This window comes from Populus alba, chromosome 16 (genome assembly GCF_005239225.2).
Source record: "Populus alba chromosome 16, ASM523922v2, whole genome shotgun sequence".
NCBI classification, from domain to species: Eukaryota; Viridiplantae; Streptophyta; class Magnoliopsida; order Malpighiales; family Salicaceae; genus Populus; species Populus alba.
Window position 1 is genome coordinate 5,152,813 of NC_133299.1, and position 25,171 is coordinate 5,177,983.

Sequence of the window (25,171 nt, forward strand, 5' to 3'; positions counted from 1 at the left end):
TAATTTCCTATGTATTAAAAAAAGAAAGAAAGGGAAATCACTTTTTATTGTTTTAAAAAAACTGTTTTAAGATTTTTAAATTGTTTAGAAGAAAAAAAAATATACACAGTAGTTCTAAGATGGGCTAAAATAATTTCGATGTAGAGCCCAGCCCAGACCAATTATAAAAATAAAATTGATAATATGGCCTAGACAAGTTGAGCCCATGCAGAAAAAAAACTGAAAAAGAAAAAGAAAAACCCTTCCTCTTCCACACAAACACACACAAATAAAAAATAAAATAAAAAAACAAACAAACAAGAAGACAGGCGCCATCTCTCTCAGAAGCTTCAAGCAGACAGCAGGGGACCCGAATCGCCTTTGGCAGATCCATCACCATCGTGAGTTCCTCTCTCTCTTGTGGGTTTCATTTCTCTGATTTTATTATAACCTCTGTTTGGTAAATAAAGGTACTGTATCAGTGACTTGGGGTAATGTTTTTCAAGACAATCTAGTTTCCCTCCTCCTTATTGTCAGCGTCTAACGATGCGCTCATCGATATCATTCACCATTAATGTTCAATCATTGCCAGCTGAGAGGCTTCCAACTGCTTTGTGGTTTTTAAACAATGCCAACTTATTTGTAGACTCCAATTGAGATGACAAATACCATTGTTGGTCATTAAAAAAAAAGAGAATTTAAGCCATTATTCATATAAAAAAAGGGGTAATGTCTCAACGTTTTGATTCTTGGTTCATTTGGGTTTTGGTTAAGTCTTGTAATCGTTGCTGTATTAGCTCGTAAATAGATTTTGACGATTCGGGTCTTGTTAAAAATTTGAATCAGTTTGGTACTTAATCAGCTCGAGAAGAAATTTTTTAAATTTATGTGAAGATTGGACTTAAATGGAAGGGAATTAGTTTGTGAAATTCGAAAAATTCGAAAAATTCAACTGGATCGTGGGTCTTTTATTGATTTGGATTCTAGCTCGACAAGATAATAATAAAAAAGGGTCTAGAAGGATTTAAAAGAATATGTGATATGGGTTTGTTGGTTTTTTCTATGAAATAAAAGGTTTGCTTATGTATGTATTCGTTCCAGTTTAGTTTTTTTTTTTTGCTTTGAAGATTCTATGTTAATGCTGTAAGGGATAAAAGCGATTGCAAGAGAGGGTTTGTTGTTCCTTAAATGGTAGGGATACTTTCATTTGTTGTAGATGATTGTTTGTAATGGTTTGTTTCTGATGTGGAGATAACAGAGGGTACTGGTTAGTTCTTTTGTCAAGAAACTAGATTGAAAATGAGGAATTATAAAACTAGCTAATATGTTTGGAATCATTTCTGTCTAGTTATGTTTTTATGAGTGATCATGTTAATTTATATGATGTATATAAACTATGTTCTCTTGGTATAACATGTACCCATGGGATGCTGTTACATAACTAGTGTGCAATCTTTTCACATTGACCTGATCCGGCCTGTTATAAGCTGCTTCTTTTTCTTGACATTCTTGCCATGCCGTCCTTTGTTTGAGAGAGGATTCCCTTTTGTTTGTTTGTTTTTTTCTGTGGGGTTTGGGAAGGCATAATGGTTTTTAGAGGTGAAGGCAATCTGCAATCTTAAGCATGCAAAGAATGCTGAAAGTCTTAGATAGGTTGTCTACAACCATGCATGGGAACTGAGGAAAGTAGGTCTTACTACCCCCAGCGACATTTTTGTCCTATTTGTTGATTTGGTCATCAGGATGAGTTATTCTCGTGTATCTATGGGATTGTCAATATCACTTTCAATGACACAGGGTTAGTTTAGTTTGGTTTTACAGTTAGAACTGCATTTGGCATTATATGATTTTGCATTGGGGATATGTTTCACTTTGATGCTACTATGTGTTACTGTATTGTGTTATTTGTCAGATCTTTCTGCTCTGAAATCGATGAGTCTAGTTTTTGAAGTAAGCAACATAATTGTCAAGCCATACATGCCTTTTTTTTAAAAAAAAAAATAGTTACGTGCTTGTTCTGTTTAAAAAATCATCGATAGGACAGTTTTGTTCTATTGGACCAAGTCTGTTTATTAGCAAACAGCAGCAGAGCCTGAGATTTTTTTCTTGGGTTGTTTGTGTGTGGTTGTGCTGACTTCTTTTCAAGGATATTAAATATTTACTGAAAAAACAAAAGATATCAAAATTTATCAAGGACCCAAACATAAAATTTTCAACTCACTCTAAAATTCTCCAAAGAAATATTACACTTGAAAATTGTGCTTCTATTCAAATTCCTTAACATTGTTTTTGCAATCTCTTTCTGGTATTCTCGCCATGGAGGCACGTTATACATAGATACCTCAATTAGGGATATCTTGAGCAGTCCATCGGTGACCTTTTCTGCTTCCATCCTTGGAGGCAGCATGGATGCTTTTTCAAAAGTGCACATTTATGAATTACCTGAATTTTAGTGGCTGAATTTTTTCTTGAAATAAGCACAGGCTCATAGCTGGAGTAATGGATTGTGAGGTGTCATTTAGGGTGCTAATACTTCCCTCTCATATGAATGAGTTCTTTTCTTTGCAGTTTGAGTATGTCAACCACGTACATAGCATCTGCTCTCGTGGGATCATTTGCAATAGCATATGTTTGTGACCATCTTGTTTCGGACAAGAAGATATTTGGAGGTAAACTGTTAGTTGTCCTGTAGTTTTAGTTACCTTCTATTGCTATGATTTCAAGGCCACATTTTTTCTTAAACGCAGGCACTACACCAAGAACAGTTTCAAACAAGGAATGGTGGGAGGAGACTGACAGGAAATTTCAAGCATGGCCTCGTACTGGAGGGCCACCAGTGGTGATGAATCCCATCACTCGCCAGAATTTCATTGTCAAATCCCAAGATTCTTGAATCCAATTTTAGCTTGTGATAAGTCAGTTTCAATTCATTGGGGTGTTCTTTCTGCCATTGACAATGTTTAGCGATGTTCCAATGCTTGAACACAGCCATTTTTAGCTCTGGTGACAATGGCCTTTGTGCCTTTTTATTTATTTAATTATTTTTCCTGGATATGGGTTTCGTCAGCAATGCTGTCATGTTTCAATCCAAATAAAAGCAAAGTGACAGAATTCAGAGCATTTCATTGTTTCAATTTGATTCTTGGTTTGAATGAGAATCCTGGAAGGTGACTGGAGCAACGATCAAAGATCACTTGACCTTACATTTGAGGGAAATATCTCTCATTACACCAAATAGCATGACCTTACATTTGAGGGAAAGGGAAATATCGTTGTTCGAAGCTGGTTTGTCACATCGTCGCTCGAACTTCGAAGTTGATGGCAGGTACACATGGTGTAGCTCCTTGCATGCATTCGAAACTTCGGTCTCGAATTTGACACAATTAGATGGTCTCTGCCGAACAATATATATATATATGGTTGTACAGATACACCGGCAATATACTCGATAGGAGCATTGCTTTATTATACATCCACACACGAATAAAAAGGATTTCCTTGCGAATAAAAACTAATGAGATGAAGGTATATGAGTTCTTCAAAAGTAAATGATAGGACTCCAGGATAAGATTTACGACTTAATCTTCTTCTTATCACTTAAATCAACAGCTGGAAGCTCAACCTGATGCTTTGATGAAAAATATCATACTACGTCATGAGTAATAATACCGTCTTATTCAATAAATAAATAAATAACAATTTGAACATCACATTATAATCATGCGCAACTCTCCTTAATATATATATATATACACACAATTAATTTTACAAGCCCTGAAATTAAAAATAATGTAACCCTCTAAAACTTATTATATTAACAAACACAAAACTTAAATTTAAAATCATATAAAAAACATTTTTAATACTGAACACCTATTATATAATTAACTCTCGTTAATATTCTTATTCAAACATAACATTTCTCATGATCTGGTCAGGGTGCGAAATATTTAGATATAGGTTTAAATATAAATAAATGACAAGATTACACGAAATCGCCCAAAAACAATTAAAAACATAAAACATATGGCTCCTTCGTTTGCTGTGTAAATCAACTGCCACTCAGAAGTAATTGCGTCATCATATGGCTTATTAATTATTGCTAAAAAATTATCATGGACATCTTAGTCTTTTTATTATTTTTTATAATAGTTTAATTACTTGATTAAACTTAAAAATAATTAATTAATTAACTTAAGTCCAAGAGCTTTTTTCTAGATTTTACTTTAATCAACACAAGGAATTGATTTTGTTACCCTGAATTCAATTTTTAACCATTGAATTCAAATTTTTCGAAGCTTGCTTCAATGGAAGAGCCATCGAGCCATCTGTATCTTGGTACGGCGCGTGTCAACGGTGGGACAATGAATCGCAATAGAGGGAAAAAACACATGCCAGTCGATTTTAATCTTTCTTTACTTTTTTTTAGATCTGTTTTCTTTCTTTCCTTTTCGGGTATCAGATCCAGCGGTTGTGGGTCGGTCACGGTTGAAAGGGGGAGGGCGTTGCCACGGTTGGTAGTGAAGAGAATCGGGGTAGATGGAGAAGTTGTCGATGGTCTGTGGGGGCAGAGGAAAGGAAGACAGAGAGGGACAGAGAGGGGAAGATCTGGTGAGGAAAATGATGGAGAAAAGGGAGGTCTGTCCGGTGGGCGTTGGTTTTGGGGATATGGTTGGTTCGGTTTTTTTTTTTTTTTCCCTTCCTTGGCGAGCTGCGGTTCTGGTCGAGGTAGATGAAGGGAACGGTTGAGAGGTTGGGAGACGCATAGTTATTAAACCTGGTCCGGGGATTGACCCGGCCAAGGAGCCGGGTCTCGGGTTTTATGGGTCAACCCGGGTCCATCTGGATTAACAAAAATTAAAGTTTTAATATTTTATATGAAAAAATTCATGTAAATATAGATTATACATATTATAAATAATGAAGTTTAAAATAATATTTTAAAAAGTTTTTTATCCCACATTAAAAAGACATTATGTTAAGCTTTTAAGTTGAAGTATTTAAACTAAAAAAGTTTTTTATCCCACATTGAAAAAACATAACTTCTTTTTTTGGAACATACAGTATATATACTAATGGGTTTTTTATCCCACATTGAAAAAACATAACTTTTTTCATGGGAACATAGAGTATATATATGAAAGGGCTTCAAATCTCACATTGAAAAGATACTATGTAATCCTTTTAAGTTGAAGTATTTAAACCAAAAGATTTTTTATCTCACATTGAAAAAACATAACTTTTTTCAATGGAACATAGAGTATATATATATGAAAGGGCTTCAAATCCCACATTGAAAAGATACTATGTAATCCTATTAAGTTGAAGTATTTAAACCAAAAGGTTTTTTATCCCACATTGAAAAAACATAACTTTTTTCTTGGGAACATAGAGTATATATATGAAAGGGCTTCAAATCCCACATTGAAAAGATATTATGTTATCCCTTTAAGTTGAAATATTTAAACCAAAAGGTTTTTTATCCCACATTGAAAAAACATGATTTTTTTTCTTGGAAACATGGAGTATATATACTAATGCGTTTCAAATCCCACATTGAAAAAATATATTTTTTTTCATGTGAACGTAGAGTATATATATGAAAGGGCTTCAAACCCCACATTGAAAAGATACTATGTTATCATTTTAAGTTGAAATATTTAAACCAAAATTTTTTTTATCCCACATTTTAAAAAAAAAAAACCGGTCTCGTCCGGGTTTGGCCGGGTTGTTGCCATAGCCGATCTTTTATTAAACCCGGCCCGGTCTAGCCATCGGGTTGACCGGGTCCCGGGTCGACTAGCGGGCCAGGCCGGGTTTAATAACACTGGGGAGACGGAGGGATGTGAGGGAGGAGAGAGCGTGCAGTGGCAGAGGGGGAAGCTGGCAATGGAGAAGGTGAATAATAGATCTGGAGAAGAGGAGTAATCGGGCGACAGAGAGAGGGAAAGTCGGGGACGGCTGAAAAAGGAAAAAAGAAAAGAAGGTGGGAGCGGCGACCGGTTTGGTTTTTACAGCGTAGGTGGAGGCGATTCTGTGCAGAGAAAATATATCTACGGTTTTTTTATGGTTCCTTAAATTTTTTCCGCTCAAAATTGCCCCCTACATGTAAGGCTCTGTTTGTTTGCAGGAAAGTAGTTTCCTTTTGGAAAATGAATTCCGGGGAAAGTAAATTCCTGGAAAGTGAATTCCGGGAAAGTATTTTCCGATGTTTGGTAGTGTTATGGAAAATGAACTGGAAAATACTTTCCAGTGTTTGGTTGTGTTATGGAAAATGAACTGGAAAATAATTTATTAATGAATTAAATTTTTTTTCAAGTTTATCTAATATATATAAAATATTTAATATAAAATATTTAATCACTTACAATTGTCATAACCCAATTTTTGACCTTTTTATTTTTATTATTTAAAAAAAAGATGATGAAAAATAAAAATAAAATAAATGAAGGATTAATTAAAATTTGGGTTAAGGGCAACATGATTGGAAGTTTAAAGATTTAATTAAACTCTTGACTAGTTTAATTAATTAAATCAAGGGTTTAACTAGAGAATTGATTTAATTAAAATTTAGATTATTTTAATTAATGAAATCAAGAGTTTAATTGAAGAATTAATGAGTTTGAGGAATTAATTAAACTTTGATTTAATCAAAAACCCAAAGCAAATTATAATTCACTTGGTACAGTGGCAAGCAAATTATAATTCACTTGACACAGTGGCAAGTGAATTATATCACTTGCTACAGTGCAAGCGAATTATAATTCACTTGCTACAGTAGCAAGTGAATTATATCACTGACTACTATGGCAAGTGAATTATATCGCTTGCCACTGTAGCAAGTGAAGGCGCACGCCGAAAGGAAAGTGTTTTCCTTTTCTAACAGAAGGAAAACACTTTCCTTCGAGCACATTATTAATTCTAGGTGGATGGAATTCAGTTTCCTTTTATTATTTTCCTTTATCGCCGCCAAACATAGGAAAAGCAGGAAAGTGAATTCCAGGAATTCACTTTCCTGCAATCAAACACGGCCTAAATGTGGTGTGGGATTGTATTTATAGGTGAAGAAAGTTGGGGGAATCTATTTATAAGTGAAGAAAGTTATTTTTAATTGATTGGTCCCTGGAGTTTGGTCTCTTTCACGGATTGATTTTTTGCTGTGAAATTTTTTAAATTAATTTTTAATTGATATCAAAACTTTAATGCTCTTGTAGTTTTATTCCTAATTTCAATTAATTAACTTTGTAAATTTAAATTTAATTTCTAAAAATTTTAGTCTTCTCAACTAAGTTCAAATTAAATTCACAAACTTAATTATTATTTTTTTTATCAATTAAGCCTTTAATAAAATTAATTTGACTCATTTAAAGTATAATTAAGTTTTTACACTTAATTAAATTCTTCAATTGAATCTAAATTAATTCTCAAACATAATTAAAATTTAATTTGGCTCATGATTAAATTAAATTGGCCTATTAAAAAATTAATTATATTTTTGGATTTAATTTTTATATAAATTCTCCAATAATTATTTAATTTGTCCTTAAATTTGCATTGTTTTTTTTTTTTTTTTTTTGCATAATGAAGTACAATTAGGCTTTGAATTTCCTTCAAAATTTCAACTTGATTTTTATGTATTTTTGAAATCCATCTCTGTTTGTTTTCAACACGTTGACAACCTTTATTTTATATTGGTTTTGGAAAAAAAAGTGAATTTTTAGGATTAACCCAGAATTGAATTATAACAGTTGTCTCCCTCTTTATAATGCTCATGATAGAAAGTGTCATAAAAGACTTTAGATAGTAAGTATTGTAAAAAAAAAAAAAAACAGAGAGATAACAAACTCACCATATCAAGAAATGATGAATTCTTCTGAAAGTATTTGAAGTGAGGGCTAGAAAGCGCATTTGAAGGAAAAACAGAAAGGTCTTTTTGGTAAAATTTAAAAATTTTGAAATGGTTGAATTGTCATGGGTGACCTACCCATGAAAAAGAGTTTTCAAGGTGGTGAAAAATACAAAGGTTTTTCAAGGTGGTCTTATTTTAATGGACGACCTGCTCAAGTGAAAAATACAAATGATTTTTCAAAGTGGTCTTATTATAATGGGCAACATGCCTAAATGAAAAATACGAATGATTTTTTGAAGTTAAGAAAAATACAATTTGCCCGGTGAAAGGATTTGGCCAGAGATGTTTTTAAGGACTGACAAGATAGAGTTTAAAGGCGCGTTATCTAGGAGATGAGAGTTCAAAATATCGTTCGAAAAGAGAAATGATAAGGCCTGAAGGCGAACTATTTAAGAGGCGAGGGTTCAAAGACAATCTCTAGAAGAGATGAGATATAAAGATAGAGATAGGGTTAAAAGGCATATTACCTGAAAGATGAGGTCTCAAAGGCACACTCAAAAGAAGATAGGGTTAGAAAATGCACTATGTGGAAGATGAGGACTCAAAGTCGCACTTGAAAGGAACATTTGGTTAGAAAGCGTACTATTTAAGACGCGACGGTTGAAAAGCGCACTCGGAAGGAGGTAGGGTTAGGAAACACATCACCTGAGAGATGATCGCTCAAAGGCGCATTTGAAAGGGAGACAGGGCTAGAAAGCGCACTCAAAATGAGAAAGGGTTAGAAAACACATTACCTGAAAGGCGAGGGCTCAAATGCGCACTACCTGAGAGGTGAAGGCTCAAAGCCACACTCGAAAGGAGGATGATATGGCCTAAAGGCGCACTCAAAAGGGAAAGAGGTAGGGTTGTAAAGCACACTATATAAGATGATGGAGGGTTAAAAAATGCTTTTGAAGGGAAAGAAGTGGGGCTTTAAAGCACAAAACCTAAGATGGTAGAGGGCTCGAAGGCGCACTCAAATGGAAAAGGTAGGGTTGTAAGGCATAAAACCTATGATAGTGGAGGGCTCGAAGGCACACTTAAAGGGAAACAATGTAGGGAAATAACGCACAAAACCTAAGATGGTGGAGGGCTCGAAGACGCACTCGAAGGGAAAAAAGTAGGGCTCCAAAGCACAAAACCTAAGATGGTGGAAGGCTTGAAGACGCACCCAAAGGGAAAAAAGGTAGGGTAGTAAGGCGCAAAATCTAAGATAGTGCAGAGCTCGAAGACGCATTCAAAGGGAAAAAGATAGGGTTGTAAGGCGCAAAACCTAAGATGGTGAAGGGCTTGAATGAGCACTCAAAGGGAAAAAAGGTAAGCTAGTAAAGCGCACTCAAAAGGAGACAGATATGCTTTTAAAAAGCACCATTTAAGAGATAAGTGATTCAAAACGCACTTAAAAAGGAGGTAGAGTTCGAAAATATACTACCCGAGAGGTGATAGCAAAACACCAATTTATCAATGATAAAAGCAATGCATCATGATCAAAATATATGTATACTTACATGAAAAATATAGGTTCCCTTTTCTTCATTGAGTTTTTCTTTTTCTCAAAAGTTTGAGTCTCTGATAGTAAGTTTTGATAGCTCTTTCTGTTCTTATTTACTCAAGTCATATCTTGTGATCTTAACCTCTAAAAGGGATATGACATCAACATACTTATTTTCCTACAAACCTTTATCTGAAAGGTTGTCAGCTATGTCCAACATTTTATGTTTTCTTAGAAAGAGAATCAATGAGCCAATCCTATTATGTGTTTGTTGGATTGCCTTCCCCCAGCTTGATAATGCCCCCCAAGTGTTCAATTTGGGTTTTCCTTAGGGATAAAGTTATGTAAAAGAAGATTTAGTTATTTACAGGGAGTTATTTTCATGGAGAATTTTTAGAGTTTCAAAACTATTCCAAACATATAAATCATTTTGGCATCGGTTTAAAGCAAACTTATTCTAAATAAATTCAAGTGATTTTTATGGTTAGGTTTTCATAAGTGTTGAAAACTTTTGTTTTGCTTTTGATGAAAAGGTGAAGTGACATTTTATTAGTTAAAGCGGTTTAAGCTTCAATTTAAAGGTTTCATATAACCAATTTTTAAAACATTCATTTTGATTGCATGAAGAATGCAACTCTTGTTAATATTCTTATTCAAACTTTTCATGGGTGAAGATAAATTCCATCCTTTTCCATCCATTAAAATGCTAATTATCATTTCCCATGATCTTGGTCAGGGTTTCAAATATTTGGATATAGGTATAAAAATAAATAAATGACAATATTACATGAAATCACGCAAAGAACAATTAAAAACATATTATAGCTCCTTGATTTACCATGTAAATCAACTGTCATTGAGAAATAATTGGGCCTTTTCATATGGTTTATTTATTATTATGAAAAATAATTAGGGATATCTTAGTTTTTTTTATATATAATAGTTTAATTACTTGATTAAACTTAAAAGTAAAAAATTAATTAACTTAGGTCTAAAAATGTTTTTCAAAATTTTACTTTAATCAACAAAATGAATTGACTTTGTTACCTTTCAATTCAGATTTTTCAAAACTTTCCTCCAGTCACTTATTAGTACTTTTCTCTTAGGTATATATATATATATATATATATATATATATATATATAGAGAGAGAGAGAGAGAGAGAGAGAGGTAATATAGTGTTTTAGTAAAAAAAAACATATATAAAAAGTTGTTGTTGCATGCATTGCACATGCCAGTGCATTCGGTGCCTTTTCGATAGCTAAAACTATTTTTCTATCAAGTTGTTAGAAGAGTCGTCAAGCGCTTTTTTTTTTGTATGACATGTGTTAGTAGTGGAAAAATGTATCGTGAGTGAGGGTTTTTGTTCTTCTTCTTCTTCTTTCCCCCTCAAAAATTTCATATTTGTCCTCTTTGTTCCCAATTAGATCATATATTATTTTTTTGTAAAACTTTTATTGATTTTCAATTTCATCCTTCAATCTAAATTTATAATATACTAGTTTTTTTAATTTTATCCTCGTTCTTTTGGCTCTTTTTGTCCTTTTGATCTAGTTGTTTTTTTATCGTTTGTGTAATTGATTATTTTTTTAATTTTATCCTTCAATGATTTGTTGGAGATTAGGCTTCATGATTTTTTCATGTATGATACTTTTAGTCTAATGACCTAGATCATGAGTTTGAAAAGTTAACATTGGATTATTTTTTTTTTATTTGCTTTCTATAGAATACTTTGCTAATTTTAAAGTGACCCGTTTAACTCGTGTATTTTTATTTGACATTCGTTCTTTTTTAGACTCAGTTTTAAACAAAAACAATTGAATCAAATTAATTATTTAAATATAAATAATGTATGCTTATTTTATGATATTTTATTTATTAAAACTATATTTTTTATTTTGTTTTGATTTGATTTAATAATGTATTACTATCTCAATATTTTAGAAGTTTTTCTTTCAGTATGCATCAAATTTCTTTTTTCGTGGCATCTTTTTTATTTTTTAAAAGCTAGAAGAATACTTGCCGACTTGTGGCATAACGTGGACCAGATGGTGGAAGGAATGAAAGGTTGATGAAACTGCACTTGGGTAGTTGAAACAGATCTTTTGTCTGCAAAGCTTAAAAAGATACATGTTTGTTTCTCATTAAAAGGACCGTAGAGAAAATGCCAATCACTTGAAAGGGGTTCAAGACTTGTGTGTGTGTCCTTGTTAAGTGTGTTTGTTTTTGTTTTTGTTTTTGTGGTTGAGGTTGTGGTTAGGTACAACCTATTTATACACAAACCTCAACCACAAAAAACTATTTTTTCTTGCTTTTTAAATGGTTTCACACCTGAATCTACACCTCAAATACAAAAAAACAACTTGGTGACCAATGCATTCGCCGCCTACAGTTTGGCCTATTTGGTGATAAATATCTAAGCTATTGTTCGGTACTCTGTAGATGGAGTTGGATAAATTTTAAATTTTTTATATATATTTTTGAATTATTTTGATATGTTAATATTTTTAAAAAATAAAAAATATATTATTTTAATTTATTTCTAAATAAAATATATTTTAAAAAATAGTTATTATCAAATTTAAACATCTCTTACACAGGAATAAACGTACCAGTGTAAAAGCTGTATGAGTTATGTGCTGTGAATTGTTCACAAGTCTCCATGATTGATGGGGATGAGACCGGCGGATTTGACCAATGTATTTGGGGATAACAGTTGGCTTTGGAGCGTGTCTGGTCGTCTTACATGGGATCTCAACGTGTTTTCTTCCTATCCATGAGTGTTCTGTCAAGTATGTTTGTTTTTATATTATAAAAATATTTTAAAAATATATATTTTATTTTATTTTTTAAAATTAATATTTTTTATATTTTTATATCTAAATTAATATTAAAAATAAAAAATAACCATAATTATACTTTTAAATATAGTCTACAAAAGGGATTGTTGGGTTTTTATAGACTTAGGGATTGAAATCCATGATTCTAGGATCCACATGTAAGGTTCCCGATCCATCATAATTGTGAATCCGTGTTCCCTGTAAGCCTTACCTCAGGCATAGAACATTGGTGATTTAAAGGTTATGGGAGTGCAATAGTTATTATTTAAAGTATTTTTTATTTGATATTATATTAGAATAAATTTTTTTATTTTTAAAAAATATTTTTAATATTAATTTATTAAAAAGATTTGAAAAATATAAAAAATTAATGTAATATAAAAAAATAAAAAATTCAAATTTTTTTTAAAAAAATTTAAAATATAAAAATAATCAGGTATATAATCGGAATTTAAAAACATTGTTTATAAATATTGTTTTTTCAAATATGTTTTTTAAATATTAAAATAATATGTTTTTATAATTTTTAAGATTTATTTTTTATATTAACATGTTAAAACGCTATAAAAAAATTTTAAAAAATAAATAAAAATCTTCGAAAACATGCACGACGCAATGCCGACTAGAACATCACTCCAAATAAGCAAAATGTTAGCTCCATTATCTATTTAACGGCTAGGAATTAGACCGGAACGTTTTCAAAATTACAGGATTCGTATTGAGAAAACGTAAACTGTAAGAATCAAAATGGAACATCGCTGAATAGTTTCTCCCATCCCTGAAAGTCTCTTCATTGCCCAGAATTAATAAAACAACTCACCATCTTCAACAAATCCAAACCTCACCTATCAATTAATCGAGAGAGATTGAGATTTAGATTTAGATTTTGGCGAAAAGGGTTAAAAAAATGGGCGATTTAGATACTGCAAAGCCACTAAGAAAGATCGCAGAAGCCTTTAAAGAGCTAGAAGCTACAATAAACTCGCAATCCCAAGAAGTTGAAGTGGCACCATTCTCTCATGCTTGTTCTCTCGTTTCTCCTCTCTTTGGTTGCTTAGGGATCGCTTTTAAATTCGCTGAAGTGGATTATGTTGCCAAGGTAATCTTTCATTTTTATTCATTACCGACAACCCATGTTTTTTTTCCTCCATTTACAATTGTTTGATCCTTCCCTTTTTTATGATAAAATCGAACAGGTGCTTGATCTTGCAGAGGCATCGAAGTCGATTGGTACATTACAAAGTTTGTTAGAGAAGGATATACAAGGGAATTCTGTGAGAAAATCCGGGAGTCACTCAAGAAATCTTTTGAGAGTAAAGCGTGGGCTTGTTATGGTCAAGGTCTTGTTTGAGCTGATTCTTGTTACAGAGTAGGTGTTTCTTAACTCCTTCTCCTTTCGTTTCGGAAGATGCCCATCTGGCTAAAATTCAAATAGTTGCTACATGGACAGGGTTTACGTAATAATTTTTCTTGAAATTTTTGTACTTGCTGAAGTTATGGTTTTTTGGTTGCTTCGTTTTTTTATGCATAATAAAGGAACGCCATCATTAAGTCTTCATTAGAGGATAACAGTGGTTAAACTGGGGGTTAAGAAGTTATTTGATTTGATGCTTGATTTCTTGCGAGGTGTTGTATTAGGTTTGTGCTCAATGTTGACAATTTGGGTTGTAGCGTTTCTTTAAGTTTTGATAATTGTCGGCTTTGATGTGTTTGTCTTGGCTTTTTAAACCTGTTACTGATATCTGCATGTCAATTTTCCTTTTCTTGTTATTTTTCCTTTAGCTTGCATGAAGTGATTAGTTTTAAATTTTTTTGCAAGTTTACCACAAGCATTTGCTCTTGAATAGACTGAACTTCATCAAGGAAGGTACTACTGAAATCTTACAAAGAATATAGTATGATGTTTCAGTTGACAGAATTTTATAAAGGTTTAGAGTCTTATTTGATCCTTAAATTGCGTAGGAGGGATATTAACCACAATTCAGGCAATTCTTTAGCCAAATGTTGGTGGGGTTCAAGATTCTTTTCATCTTTTAGCCCCTGTTTGGACTTTTTAATTCATGGTGGATTGGGGAAACTGATTGTTTGGGTTAAAGGATTCCAAACTACACAATGGGACAGGGGGCTGAAGGTTTATATTTGTGATGGCGAGGTCTTTACCTGGAGGGTGTTATGGTCCAGGGCTTTAGTTTCACGTGTTCCTAAAATTATGTGTTTTGCCTGGGCGAGTGCTCCCACTGAATGATGTTATGGATGGTGTCTGTTTGTCACAGTTCCCTGTACTGTAAACTTAACACTCAAACTTGCCCCTTCAGCCAATGACTTTGTTTGCCTTCAGGATGAAACTGTTATGCATCTTTTGTCACCAGATCAATTGTATGTTATGGAACAAGTAAGAATGTTTCAGCTACTTTTCCTGTTGGTACAAAGGTTGGAGACTATACAAGTCTAATTCTTGCTGAACCTAGGTTCAAACTGACATGTTTTTTTTTTAATTACTGTTTGAAGGTTTAGTGATCTATAAATGCTAGTTTTTCCAAATGCATTTTTCCTGAATCACCTGTGGGTCACTGGGTATTTGACGTTCATTTATTTTCTGTATATCTACTCCAATTATACTCATTTTGTGCCAAGGTGAGAATAGTCAATGTACCTCTTTAAGATGCATTGGTCTTTCTGAAGGGGCAGACACCCCCTCTCGTTCAATTCTTGATTTAAGAAGCAATAGATTGGTTTAGTTATAAGTTGCATGCCTAAATAAACCTCCAGAAGGTGATGCCTGCGTTTCATCACCTTAATTTATACACAATTACACATTGAACTTCTTGATCAGAATAAGCAAATTATAGTTGCAAATTTAATCAGATTGGCCTTGATCTGGAATTAATGTTTTGTGTTTATGGATGAGAAGATGGTTAACAGTTCCTTTTATTCCTGTGTCAGGGGAAATTTTTTGAAGGGCCCTGCTTCGAAGGCTTATGAACAGGTATTTGCTCCCCATCATGGGTGGGCACTTAGGAAAGCTGTTGCTGCAGGGATGTATGCCCTTCCTACTAAAGCACAGCTGTTTAAAAACCTGAATGAAGATGGTGAGTGCTTGGACCATTTCAAACGCTTGTTAATGAAATTCATTATCTCGCAAGTTCCTGAAAGGTGTGCAAGCAGATATGCTTGGGGGATTAAAACCTGTTTCCAATTCACTTGTTATCTGACTTGGTGTTCCATAAAAACATGTCTGTTCTGCAGGCACTCTTATGTTTGTTAGAATGATTCAAGTCATATTAATTTCTTCAATATTTGTTTTTCTGCAGAAAGCTCAGCAAGTATTCAAATGCAGAGTTATGTTGCTGCATCGGCGCCGGTAATAATGTACGTCGAGAAACTCTTCCTAACCAGAGGATTGGGTCTAGATTGGTGAACAATGGACTTCTACTGAAATCTTTGTACTGTGACTGTCCTTTTAGTTTCCTCCATTGGTCCAAAAACATCAATATACTTACTAGTGGCATAATCAAATGTATGTTTATTGAATGCCTCATGCAGTGATATAGACACTGTTAAACAGTTATATCTGAACACAATAAGCACTTGCTAGTGTGATGGTGCTGAGTTTTTATTACTCTGTTGCTTGCCTGTATTTTATTTTCTGAGCAGTAGATTCAGATTGGAACATGTTACTCGATATGCAAGTTCCATATTCATATTTGATTTCTTTGCCTCCCACGAATGATGGGAAATTTTCTTATGATCCAAAAGGAGCTTGAAAATTCTTCTTTTTTTTTTTTTTTTTCATGTTTCCCTTTTTTCACTTCCCCATTCCAAGTCCAACTGCACGCTGTTAATTTTGAAAAACATTGCACAGAACAAAGACCATTATTCTATACTATTAAAAGAACTGGGATTCTTTATATTGTTTTACTGTTCATAATGAATCGGGATAATATATTAGTTTAATTGTTTTGATAACAAATTCGTGTTGCAGTTTTGTTGGTTAGTGAGTCGGTCGGGTCCAAGAGCTTTTTTACCACATTCGTTCACTTTTTAATTTTCACATAATTTTTTAAATATCAACCATTCCACATCACAAAACGCTATCGGTCGACAAATGTGACTGGAAAGATAAATATGGTTTTTTCAAAGAGGAATTAAAATCATCTATATATTTGCTCTACACCAGTATTATAAGAATTCGTAGACTTAGCCTAGCAGGGTGAGATTCATGGTATCGCCACGCTAGGCTAGGCCAGTTCAGTAGAAAAATCTATTTTAAAAAAAAATTAAAATTTAAGTTAATCGAAACCAACCTATCTGATTTATTTTAGTATGTGTTGAGTTGATCTTCAACTAAAGTCTTATAACTCTGGTCTAAACATCATATAAGCAAAAGTAAATTATTGACTAGTTTATGCGGTCATATTATGCTACTATTTAAATAAAAAAATTAATTTAAAACAAATATAATAGTCATATGGAATTATTTGATGTGATATTGATAAACTTGACTCAATAAATCAATTTTAAAAAACTTTTGATTTAATTTCTTGTTTAAATCAAGTTTAACATTAAATTGTATAAGAAGGTGTCATCAATTGATTTAAAGAGTTCTAAAATTAAATTTAAAATCATGATTTTTTTTAATATTAAAACAATAATATATGAAATCGATATGGATTTCACGACTTAATCCATTAAATCCACAATCCAGAATGATAGACTAGATTGGGTTTAAAAATATTTTTTAAATTAATTTTTATTTAATTATACAATAAAAAAAATATATGCTTGAAAAATCAAATTTAGATCAAATATTATGATATTTATTTGAGACGTAATAATCTTAAAAATAAAATAAATCAAAATAATTTATAAAGACAAATTCAAAATTAAGCAAATATTAACTAATAAAATTAAGTAAATAACGACGTAAATGAAAGGAAAATGCAAGGGAAAAAAAATCATTTTCTTCACTGTTCATTTATATGTGTAGAAGTGTGCACCCCGAATCTTTTAGAGTTGTTAGGTAATAGTATTTGTAGCTGTAATTTCCTTTTTCTTAGTATTAGTATTTGTTTTGTTTTGTTTTTTAAGGTAGATGCTCCGATATTACGAGTGCCAAACTTTACGTATCTTCTATGAGTGCCTCTCCCTTGTCCTCCGGGAATTCTTTTTGGCTTGGAGACTTGAGGATGACCTTGCATGTGTAAAAGAGAAATTGTCAGCCATCAATGCAGTAATGGTAGATGCTGATAAGAAGCGATCAAAGAATCACAGGATACAACTGTAGCTAGGGAAGCTCAAAGAATCTTCTTGTATAATAAATAGAATTAAAGCCATTCTTCAGAGCTTTTCTAGACTTATCGGAAGAGACGAGGATCAAGAAAACACCCCTCCCTCATTCCAATAGTTGGATTGGAGGGCCCTGGGAAGACAGCTCTCGCTAAATCAGTATGTTGTGATGATGATGAAACTGTAAGAACTCATTTTCAACTGTACATGCGGGTGTGTGTTTCAGATGGTTTTAATCTAAAACAAGTGGTAGCAAAAATGACTAAATCTCCAATTGGTGATAAATGAATTGATTCAGATACGAAAAAATTGCAGGAAAGTTGATGAAATCCTAGATAACAGGAAATACTTGCTCCTTTGGATCATGTTTTGAATGAACATCCCGGGAAGTGGTTATTGCTGAAGCCTCTGTTATTAAAGGATGCAATTGGCAGTAAACTTATAGTATTAAACGTTTTGCTGAGATCACGAGTAAAGTCTTCTTGATGAAGAGGACTTGTTTGTCTTTGTTTTACGAGTGTGCATTCTAGGAGAGGCAGAGGCAGCACTATCCAGTTCTGGTAAAATCTGGGAAATAAATTGTGGGAAAATGTAAGCAAATTCCTCTGTCAGTAATAAATTTGGGAAACAACTTTTTGGAGTAACTGAGGAAAATGAATGGAAATCTGTAGGAGATACTGAGACATAGGAAGCAAAGGAAGATGGTGATTTCTTCAAAAAAAGAAGGTATTTTGCCTGCTTTAAAGATTTATCAGCGACTGCCTTCTCACTTTAAAAGATGCTTTCTTTATTGCTCTTTTTTTCCTGCTAAACCTTACAAATTCATTGATGTCTTCTTGGTGCAATTTTGGATAGCACATGGATTCGTTCAATCATCAACCGAGTTGATTTCCAAATCTTTTTTCTTTGAGATCTTGATGATGAGCCTATTATGATGTTCTTTAAAATTTAATTATTCTCGAAATGATTTGAACTGTTTCAAAGACCCTGTTGTAGATCATCAACCGAGTGCACTTGCATTTATATACATTCAGTATGTAATGTATTACATGAGAAAGGAAGGTAATGTTATTACATAATTGTGAGCAAGAGGAAAGGAAGGAATTAGATATGATTGTGCTGTGATTAGGGCTGTGTATATATGAAAAGGCTTTGATTAAAGCTGATGATCTTCAACATGCATTTTTGATAAATCTATTTAAATTTTAAAAATTAAGAATGATCATCTACTTACATTGTTTTAGATGTATAAAAATCTTCTTAAAACCTACCATATTTTCATCAAGATTAATTTTGTGTAAAAGATATTTATCTCTTATTGAATATTATATTGAGAAAATAATATTTCAACATCTCCATTAAAGCAATATGACAAAGTTCATAAGCTATATATATCCTCTAAATTACTCATGCAAAGGATTTTTATTTTTTCATATTCTCTAATTATTATAATATTATTTTTAGAGCATTTATAATAATAAAAAAATTATTTTTAGAATTTAAATCTCATTATCTTATTTATTGCAATCTCTTATTAAAATCACTAACTTTATAATCAAAAGATCTATAAATCTCATTAAAAAAAAAAATGTTTTGCAGAGTTAAGTCTTTTATCATAAATCATCAGCTTCATAAACTTTAGAAAAGGAAATATTAATCATTCTCTATCTAAACACTTAAAAACTCTCATTCTTAATTATATTAGATCTTGGGACATCATCGAAGTGATGTTTTTCTTGTTGTTTCCATATTATTTGTTCTTTTACATAATAGATTGATTTAACTACTATTTAAACAATTTTAAGATTATTGACTTTCAAAATTATTCAATTCAGAGTTTTATCTACCGTTTAATACCATTTTTTTTTCTTATCCCTAGACGTTGTGTCATCTATATTTTTGGTTTCTGCTGTGAGTGTTCTTCTAGTCGCATTGAAGCTAGTTCCCAGCAGAGATTGGCTTGAGGCTGCACGTGTGTGCCCTGCTTTCTTCAAGCTTTTATTTTCTTGCTAGCTGTTTGTGGTTTTCTTTGATACTTTCTCGAAGCCATTGCATTAATAAATTATTGAGCACATGGGTGTTTTGGATGCTTGATGATTTAATAAGAAGTATGTTCTCAGGCATTGTAACATGATATTTGTTTATCTCTGCTTCAGTGGCAACAGAGTCACAGAAAACAATTTTTGTATATAACCTAAGGTTATGTGTGTATGAAATCCAAGCTCTTTCTCCTCTCTTACTCTTTTTTTGTGGAAATACATTGTCTCAGATGTTTTCTTCGTGAAGATTTTTTGCTCTTGAATGGCTCCGTTTTCATACATTTATGCTAGGGAGCCAAGAAACACATCCATTCAATGTTCACATTAGCACAATCTAACTTGTACCTGCGAGCTGAACAGGATCTGAAAGAATGTTCGGGTTGGATTTATCTTCTTGAACTTGTGAAAAGGAAGCCTCCACAAGTAAAACGTCTACCATTTAGTCCTTGGCACGAACATTTTCAACAACGAAGTCCTTACAGCTTCCTCCCTTAACAAAATTTAAAAATAAAAAAAACCAATGAAGTTTCATCATAGCATGAAGCTATGGTTTCGCATCCAAGTCTAAATGTTATTTTAGTAGGACTTGTCTCTAGAAAAAAGGAAGGGATGTGGAGAGTGGGAACTCAAGTAGCGTGTACATGTTCTTGACGTATTTGGAAACCTGCAACTCTGCTGGAATTTCATTAGAAAAATTATAGTTCACATATATTTCCAACATCTCAGGACCAGAACTTCAATGTTACAATTGTAGGCTTAATATGCAACAAAAACTCGAGAGTGGTCTTTTTAATGAAGCAACCTCTTTCATACACCCTTCAACTGTTTTTTTTTTTTTTTTTCCCTTACTCGTATAGTTTACAAGTTGCCATTATTGGGACTGAATTTGGTAAAAAGAAAATGGACAGAATCCAAGCTCGGACTGAAATATCCAAATCTGAGTCTTTCTCCTCCAGGCAGGCCTATCAGAAACGAATCATATTTTCAGAAACAAGCTTCTTGTGTTGTTGACAGCCCATTAACTAGTCTTTCTGAATAGGTAGCGTAGAATGCAGTTCCATCAGCCTTGCTTTATTTCTTGAAGCATTTCAACTACCTTCTTCATTTTTGGCCGCTTTGCCGGTGTGCTGTCGGTGCAGAGTAATGCTACCTTGAGAGCTGCCAGCATCTCTCTCCTCCAACCAAAGGAAACGGTGCTGAGTCTTGCATCGAGAATCTGCTCAGGAGTCTCTCCCCTAGCCGGAGCACCATGAACCCACTTCACCAAATCTACCCCTTCACCAAAGTCCTCGTCAACTGGTATCCGAGTTGTTAGGATTTCAAGCAGTACGACCCCGTAGCTATAAACATTTCCTGGAGCGGTAACTTGCATCGTGTATGCATACTCTACATAACGAAGAAAAAGCAGAATGACAGTGAGAAACAAAGGGATGTTTAAATCTTGTTCTCTGAGCTCAAACACTTTTAAGTGTTGAAGAACAGATCAATTGACAAAGCTGCTAAACAGGTATGGTTGGTTGAGAAGCAGTTCATCATACTGCAAATAACCTGCATATATTGGCCATAAATTCGTCTACAATAAGCCACCATCTCTTGTTTGTCATAGTTTTTCACTATGAATTCTTATTTGCATGCTACTGGTTGCCAGACTGCCATTGTTTTTATTTCTGATAAGTGAATTTACTTTCATCGAGAAGAAAATAAAGAAAAAGAAATATGAAGATACTGAAACCAATTACACTGATGAAGCTACGAAGTCTAGAATTATTCAGTTTAAATATGCATACCTGGGGGAATATAACCAAAAGACCCTGCAACTGCACTGATGCTTGCGGTGCCTCTGGATGGATCCAAGAGCTTTGATATCTCCACTTCCCCAACCAAGGGCCTGAAGTCAGCATCTAAAAGAACATTACAAGAAGAAATGTCAAGGTGGATTATGGCCACGTGATGAAGAAAAGCCAATCCTTCTGCCACCCCTATGGCAATGGATAACCTTGTAGGCCAATCAGGTTCGTACTCGGATTTCTTGCTTGATTCATGAAGAAGCTGAGCTAATGTCCCATTGGGTAAGTAATTATGAAGCAAAAGAACGATGTCTTCATAAATTACAAATCCAACAGGTCGCACTAGATTATCATGACAGAGCTTGCTTAGTCTTTCAAGCTCCCTTATCATCTTGTTCTGGTGATGAATAATGGTTCTGTCCATGGATTTTAGTCTCCTCGCCATCAATACCATCCCAGAAGGCATAACTGCCTTGTATACCGTGCTGAAAGTTCCACTGCTGAGCTTATTTGAATCTTTCAAAGTTGCTTTAACAACAGCATCAAGATCTATTGCTTGCCTGAGATTTTCAACAAAGACATTTCCGGCTATTATTGCTGGTTGGTCATTGATTTTGTCATCATCAATTCCGGCAGTTTTGGCTGCCTTTTCCTGACTCTCCCTCAGCATAAACAGCAGAACAACTATAGTTACTGAGACAAATACCGCCAAACCAGAACCAATAACAGCTAGTATAATCCTGTAAGAGACCCTATGATGGTAATTCTTCCGACCAGAAGGATAAGAATTTCCACATGACAAACTCAATGGCTCACCACAGAGACCTTTGTTCCCAAAAAAGCTTGAATTTAGACTCTTTTGAAACGGTACAAAGGTGGGCACAGGGCCACTGAACAGATTGTTTGAGAAATTAACCTCTATCAGACTTAACATTCCCTTGAATGAAGGTGGGATAGTGCCTGAAAGTTGATTGTTGGAGACATCCAATGAAACCAGCTTGTCAAGCTTCCCTAATTCAGGGGGCAGTGATCCATGGAGATGATTGAAGCTCAAATTCAAGGCTATCTGTAAATTCCTGATGTGACCAATCTCCGGAGGGATACTTCCAGTCAAGTAGTTGCTACCCATTTGCAACTCGAGAAGCTTCATGCAATTTCCAATCTCGTGAGGTATCTCACCTTTGATTGAGTTCTGACCCAGAAGCAAGAACTGCAATCTTGACATGTTGCAAATATCAGTAGGGACAGTGCCATTGAATCTATTATTGCTAAGGTCAAGCTTGTTAAGACTCTTCCACCCAAGAATTGATTTCGGGATATCTCCATACAAACTATTGCCTGAAAGAATCAATTCCTGCAGATTTACAAGCTGTCCAAGTTCAGGAGGAATAATTCCAGTAAATCCATTTGAGGCCAAATTTAGGAGGGTTAGATTTGAGCACCGAGCAAACTCAGACACAATCTCACCAGATATGTGGTTATTGGCCACTTCGAAATATGTGAGGCTGCTAACATTCCCAATTGCCTTAGGGATGACTCCTACGAGATCATTGTTCCCGATTCGGATATTAGAAAGGCCTCTGCAGTTGCCAACTGATTCAGGAAGTTCACCGTTGAACCGATTCATAGTAAGAATCAAGACTTCCAACTTCCCCATAGCGAAAATGCTCTTTGGTATTGGCCCTCCGAGCATGTTCGAATGAAGGTTCAACACCCTCAACTCAGAAACTGAGCCTAGATTATCAGGAATTTCACCACCTAATTCATTCTCATAGGCGGTAAAAACCCTCAAGTTTGTCAAATTACCCACCCAAGATGGTATAGAACCATTCAGCTTATTACTAGAAATTTGAAAATCCTCCAACTTTTCTAGACCCTGAAACTCATCAGGTATCCATCCTACAAGCATGTTGTTAGAAAGGTTCAATGACTTGAGGTTTCTAAGACCACCCAACTCCATAGGAATCACACCTCCAAACTTATTCAAAGACAAATCAAGAAATTCAAGCTGAGACAAATTCCCAAAAGCTGAAGGAATTTCACCATGAAAACTATTGCTAGAAAGATCAAGCTGCTTCAATGCTTTGAGCTCAGAGATTAGAGTCACATTACCTCTGAGACCAAGCCTTGAAAGATCAAGCCCTTCAACCATTGAATGATTCAAGCCACAGCTAATGCCAGCCCAGTTGCAGTAATTTGTGTTGTTGGCACCCCACCCAGGGACTCCAAGCTCTCTTTTAATGGCTAACAGTATAGCTTGTTCATCCAACTGAGCAGTCACTAACTGGGACTTTGATAAAAAACCAACAAGAAAAAGACACACCAAGCATAAAAATGTCATTGTTGAGTTGGTCTTTTATTCCAGGGCTAGCACTTGTTCATGCAAGAATTCAAGATTTCGTCACCCCCAACTCAAGAACATTACCATGTCCTATAACCCCACTTCTCATCAATAATAAAGTTTTGATCTTTTGACCAAAGAATCAAACTTCACAGCTAGAACACTTAAATGGGGACTTAGAGAATAAAATTTAAAGGAGTTTCGTCAAGAAAAGGCCAAGAATTGCAAACCCAAAACACAATAAAAATTCAACAAAGCCCCATTTGAGATTTCTTTGGAATCAAAGCAATGCAAAGCGTGAAGTGATCAAAGAAATGTGATCTAGAAACAAAAAGACCCGCATCAAAGGAAGAGGAAAGAACAAGAGAGAACAAGCAAAAGAAGCAGAACAAGTTAGGAATGCACTATAAAACATGAGCTGTAAATGCACTCATATTTATCAATACATATCAAAGAACCAAACAGCAAGAAAATGGCTCAAGGCCTGTGTGAGTGAAAGGCAAGTGTGAAGTTGAGAGGAGAAAGAAAAGAAAGTACACAGTACTATGTTCCTCGTTTTAGTGTTTCTTATTTCTCTTCTTAGTACAGTAACAGTTGGGTTATAGACAGAGAAGAAAGAGAGTAAGGGTCTGAAAAGAGCGGAGGAATTCTGTCCTTCTCTTCACTCACGTAAGGCTTTTTCACGAGAAATGGGCGGTGAATTGAGAATGAAAGCTGCAAAAAATAAATGAAAAATCTCTCTTTTTTATCTCTCTTTCTGTAAGTTGTCTGGGACTGGGTTTTGATACTTTCTACGACAGTACTTTCAAGTAGCCCCCACAGTTTTGGACCCTCTTTTAATTAATTAATGCCCAATGTTGGTGATTTTTTTATATATATATAAAAACTAATCTTTGTGCAGTACCATACGAGTTGAATGGACTAGATACTTGCATTTTAATCAGAAGTCCATTTGGTACAAGAACTGGTTCAGGAATTTAACATTTGACGGGTCAATTAAAAAAAAAATTGGTTTGAAAAATCAAGATAGCAACGTCGTTTTGACTTGAATTCAAATTAACTTGTATTAACTTTGAGTTGATTTTTTGTAACAGTGGGTCAAGACGAATAGCTGATTTTTAAATTTACCCACCAAACCAAACCAAGATTAATAACAATAATTATGACCCAAAATTTAGTGGAAATTGATAATTTTCATAAAATTATTGATTGATTTTGATATTATTATGAAGGGAAAAGGAAAGTTATTTTTTTTTTATATAATAAAATATTTTTTGAGTTATAAATGAGATTTATTTTAAAAAAAAACAATCCATGAAAAAAATAATTTTTTAAAATATTAATATGACATTATTTTAATTTAAATAATGAATATAAGAATATTTTAATGAAAAACCACTGTATGTAATCTAATTTACCTTCTTTTATATAAGTTGAAATGGTAAAATAGTAAGTGTGGTGATTTTCATTACGGAAAAGAAGAAAAAGAGAGAGAGAGCGAGAGAGAGAGTGACAGAGA

At 33.8% G+C, this 25,171-nt stretch overlaps 3 protein-coding genes across 3 annotated transcripts; 2 read left to right on the forward strand and 1 right to left on the reverse strand.

Moving 5' to 3' along the window:
* The first annotated feature begins 223 nt into the window (after window positions 1-223).
* Window positions 224-3,099, forward strand: LOC118051740 (uncharacterized). The gene is made up of 3 exons (XM_035062456.2): window positions 224-380; window positions 2,548-2,648; window positions 2,727-3,099. The coding sequence occupies exons 2-3, from the start codon at window positions 2,555-2,557 to the stop codon at window positions 2,870-2,872; spliced, it is 240 nt and encodes a 79-aa protein (XP_034918347.1). The 5' UTR covers window positions 224-380; window positions 2,548-2,554; the 3' UTR covers window positions 2,873-3,099.
* Window positions 3,100-12,871: 9,772 nt separating this feature from the next.
* LOC118051731 (accelerated cell death 11) lies at window positions 12,872-15,818 on the forward strand. Its single transcript, XM_035062447.2, has 4 exons — window positions 12,872-13,298; window positions 13,396-13,568; window positions 15,143-15,288; window positions 15,511-15,818. Exons 1-4 carry the CDS (start codon window positions 13,107-13,109, stop codon window positions 15,615-15,617), a joined length of 618 nt encoding a protein of 205 aa, XP_034918338.1. The 5' UTR covers window positions 12,872-13,106; the 3' UTR covers window positions 15,618-15,818.
* Window positions 15,819-20,179: 4,361 nt separating this feature from the next.
* Window positions 20,180-24,360, reverse strand: LOC118051722 (leucine-rich repeat receptor-like tyrosine-protein kinase PXC3). The gene is made up of 2 exons (XM_035062437.2): window positions 21,312-24,360; window positions 20,180-20,910 (listed from the first exon to the last, which is right to left on the reverse strand). The coding sequence occupies exons 1-2, from the start codon at window positions 23,650-23,652 to the stop codon at window positions 20,585-20,587; spliced, it is 2,667 nt and encodes an 888-aa protein (XP_034918328.1). The 5' UTR covers window positions 23,653-24,360; the 3' UTR covers window positions 20,180-20,584.
* Window positions 24,361-25,171: the final 811 nt, after the last annotated feature.

Excerpts from the sequence above, each read along its gene's own strand:
- LOC118051740 (XM_035062456.2), top strand. The coding sequence starts at position 2,555 with ATGTCAACCACGTACATAGCATCTGCTCTCGTGGGATCATTTGCAATA. Across the intron at positions 2,649-2,726 it reads GGACAAGAAGATATTTGGAG|GCACTACACCAAGAACAGTT; the intron begins GTAAACTGTTAG and ends TCTTAAACGCAG.
- LOC118051731 (XM_035062447.2), top strand. The coding sequence starts at position 13,107 with ATGGGCGATTTAGATACTGCAAAGCCACTAAGAAAGATCGCAGAAGCC. Across the intron at positions 13,569-15,142 it reads GAGCTGATTCTTGTTACAGA|GGGAAATTTTTTGAAGGGCC; the intron begins GTAGGTGTTTCT and ends TTCCTGTGTCAG. Across the intron at positions 15,289-15,510 it reads TAAAAACCTGAATGAAGATG|AAAGCTCAGCAAGTATTCAA; the intron begins GTGAGTGCTTGG and ends GTTTTTCTGCAG.
- LOC118051722 (XM_035062437.2), bottom strand. The coding sequence starts at position 23,652 with ATGACATTTTTATGCTTGGTGTGTCTTTTTCTTGTTGGTTTTTTATCA. Across the intron at positions 20,911-21,311 it reads TTTTGGTTATATTCCCCCAG|AGTATGCATACACGATGCAA; the intron begins GTATGCATATTT and ends TTCGTTATGTAG.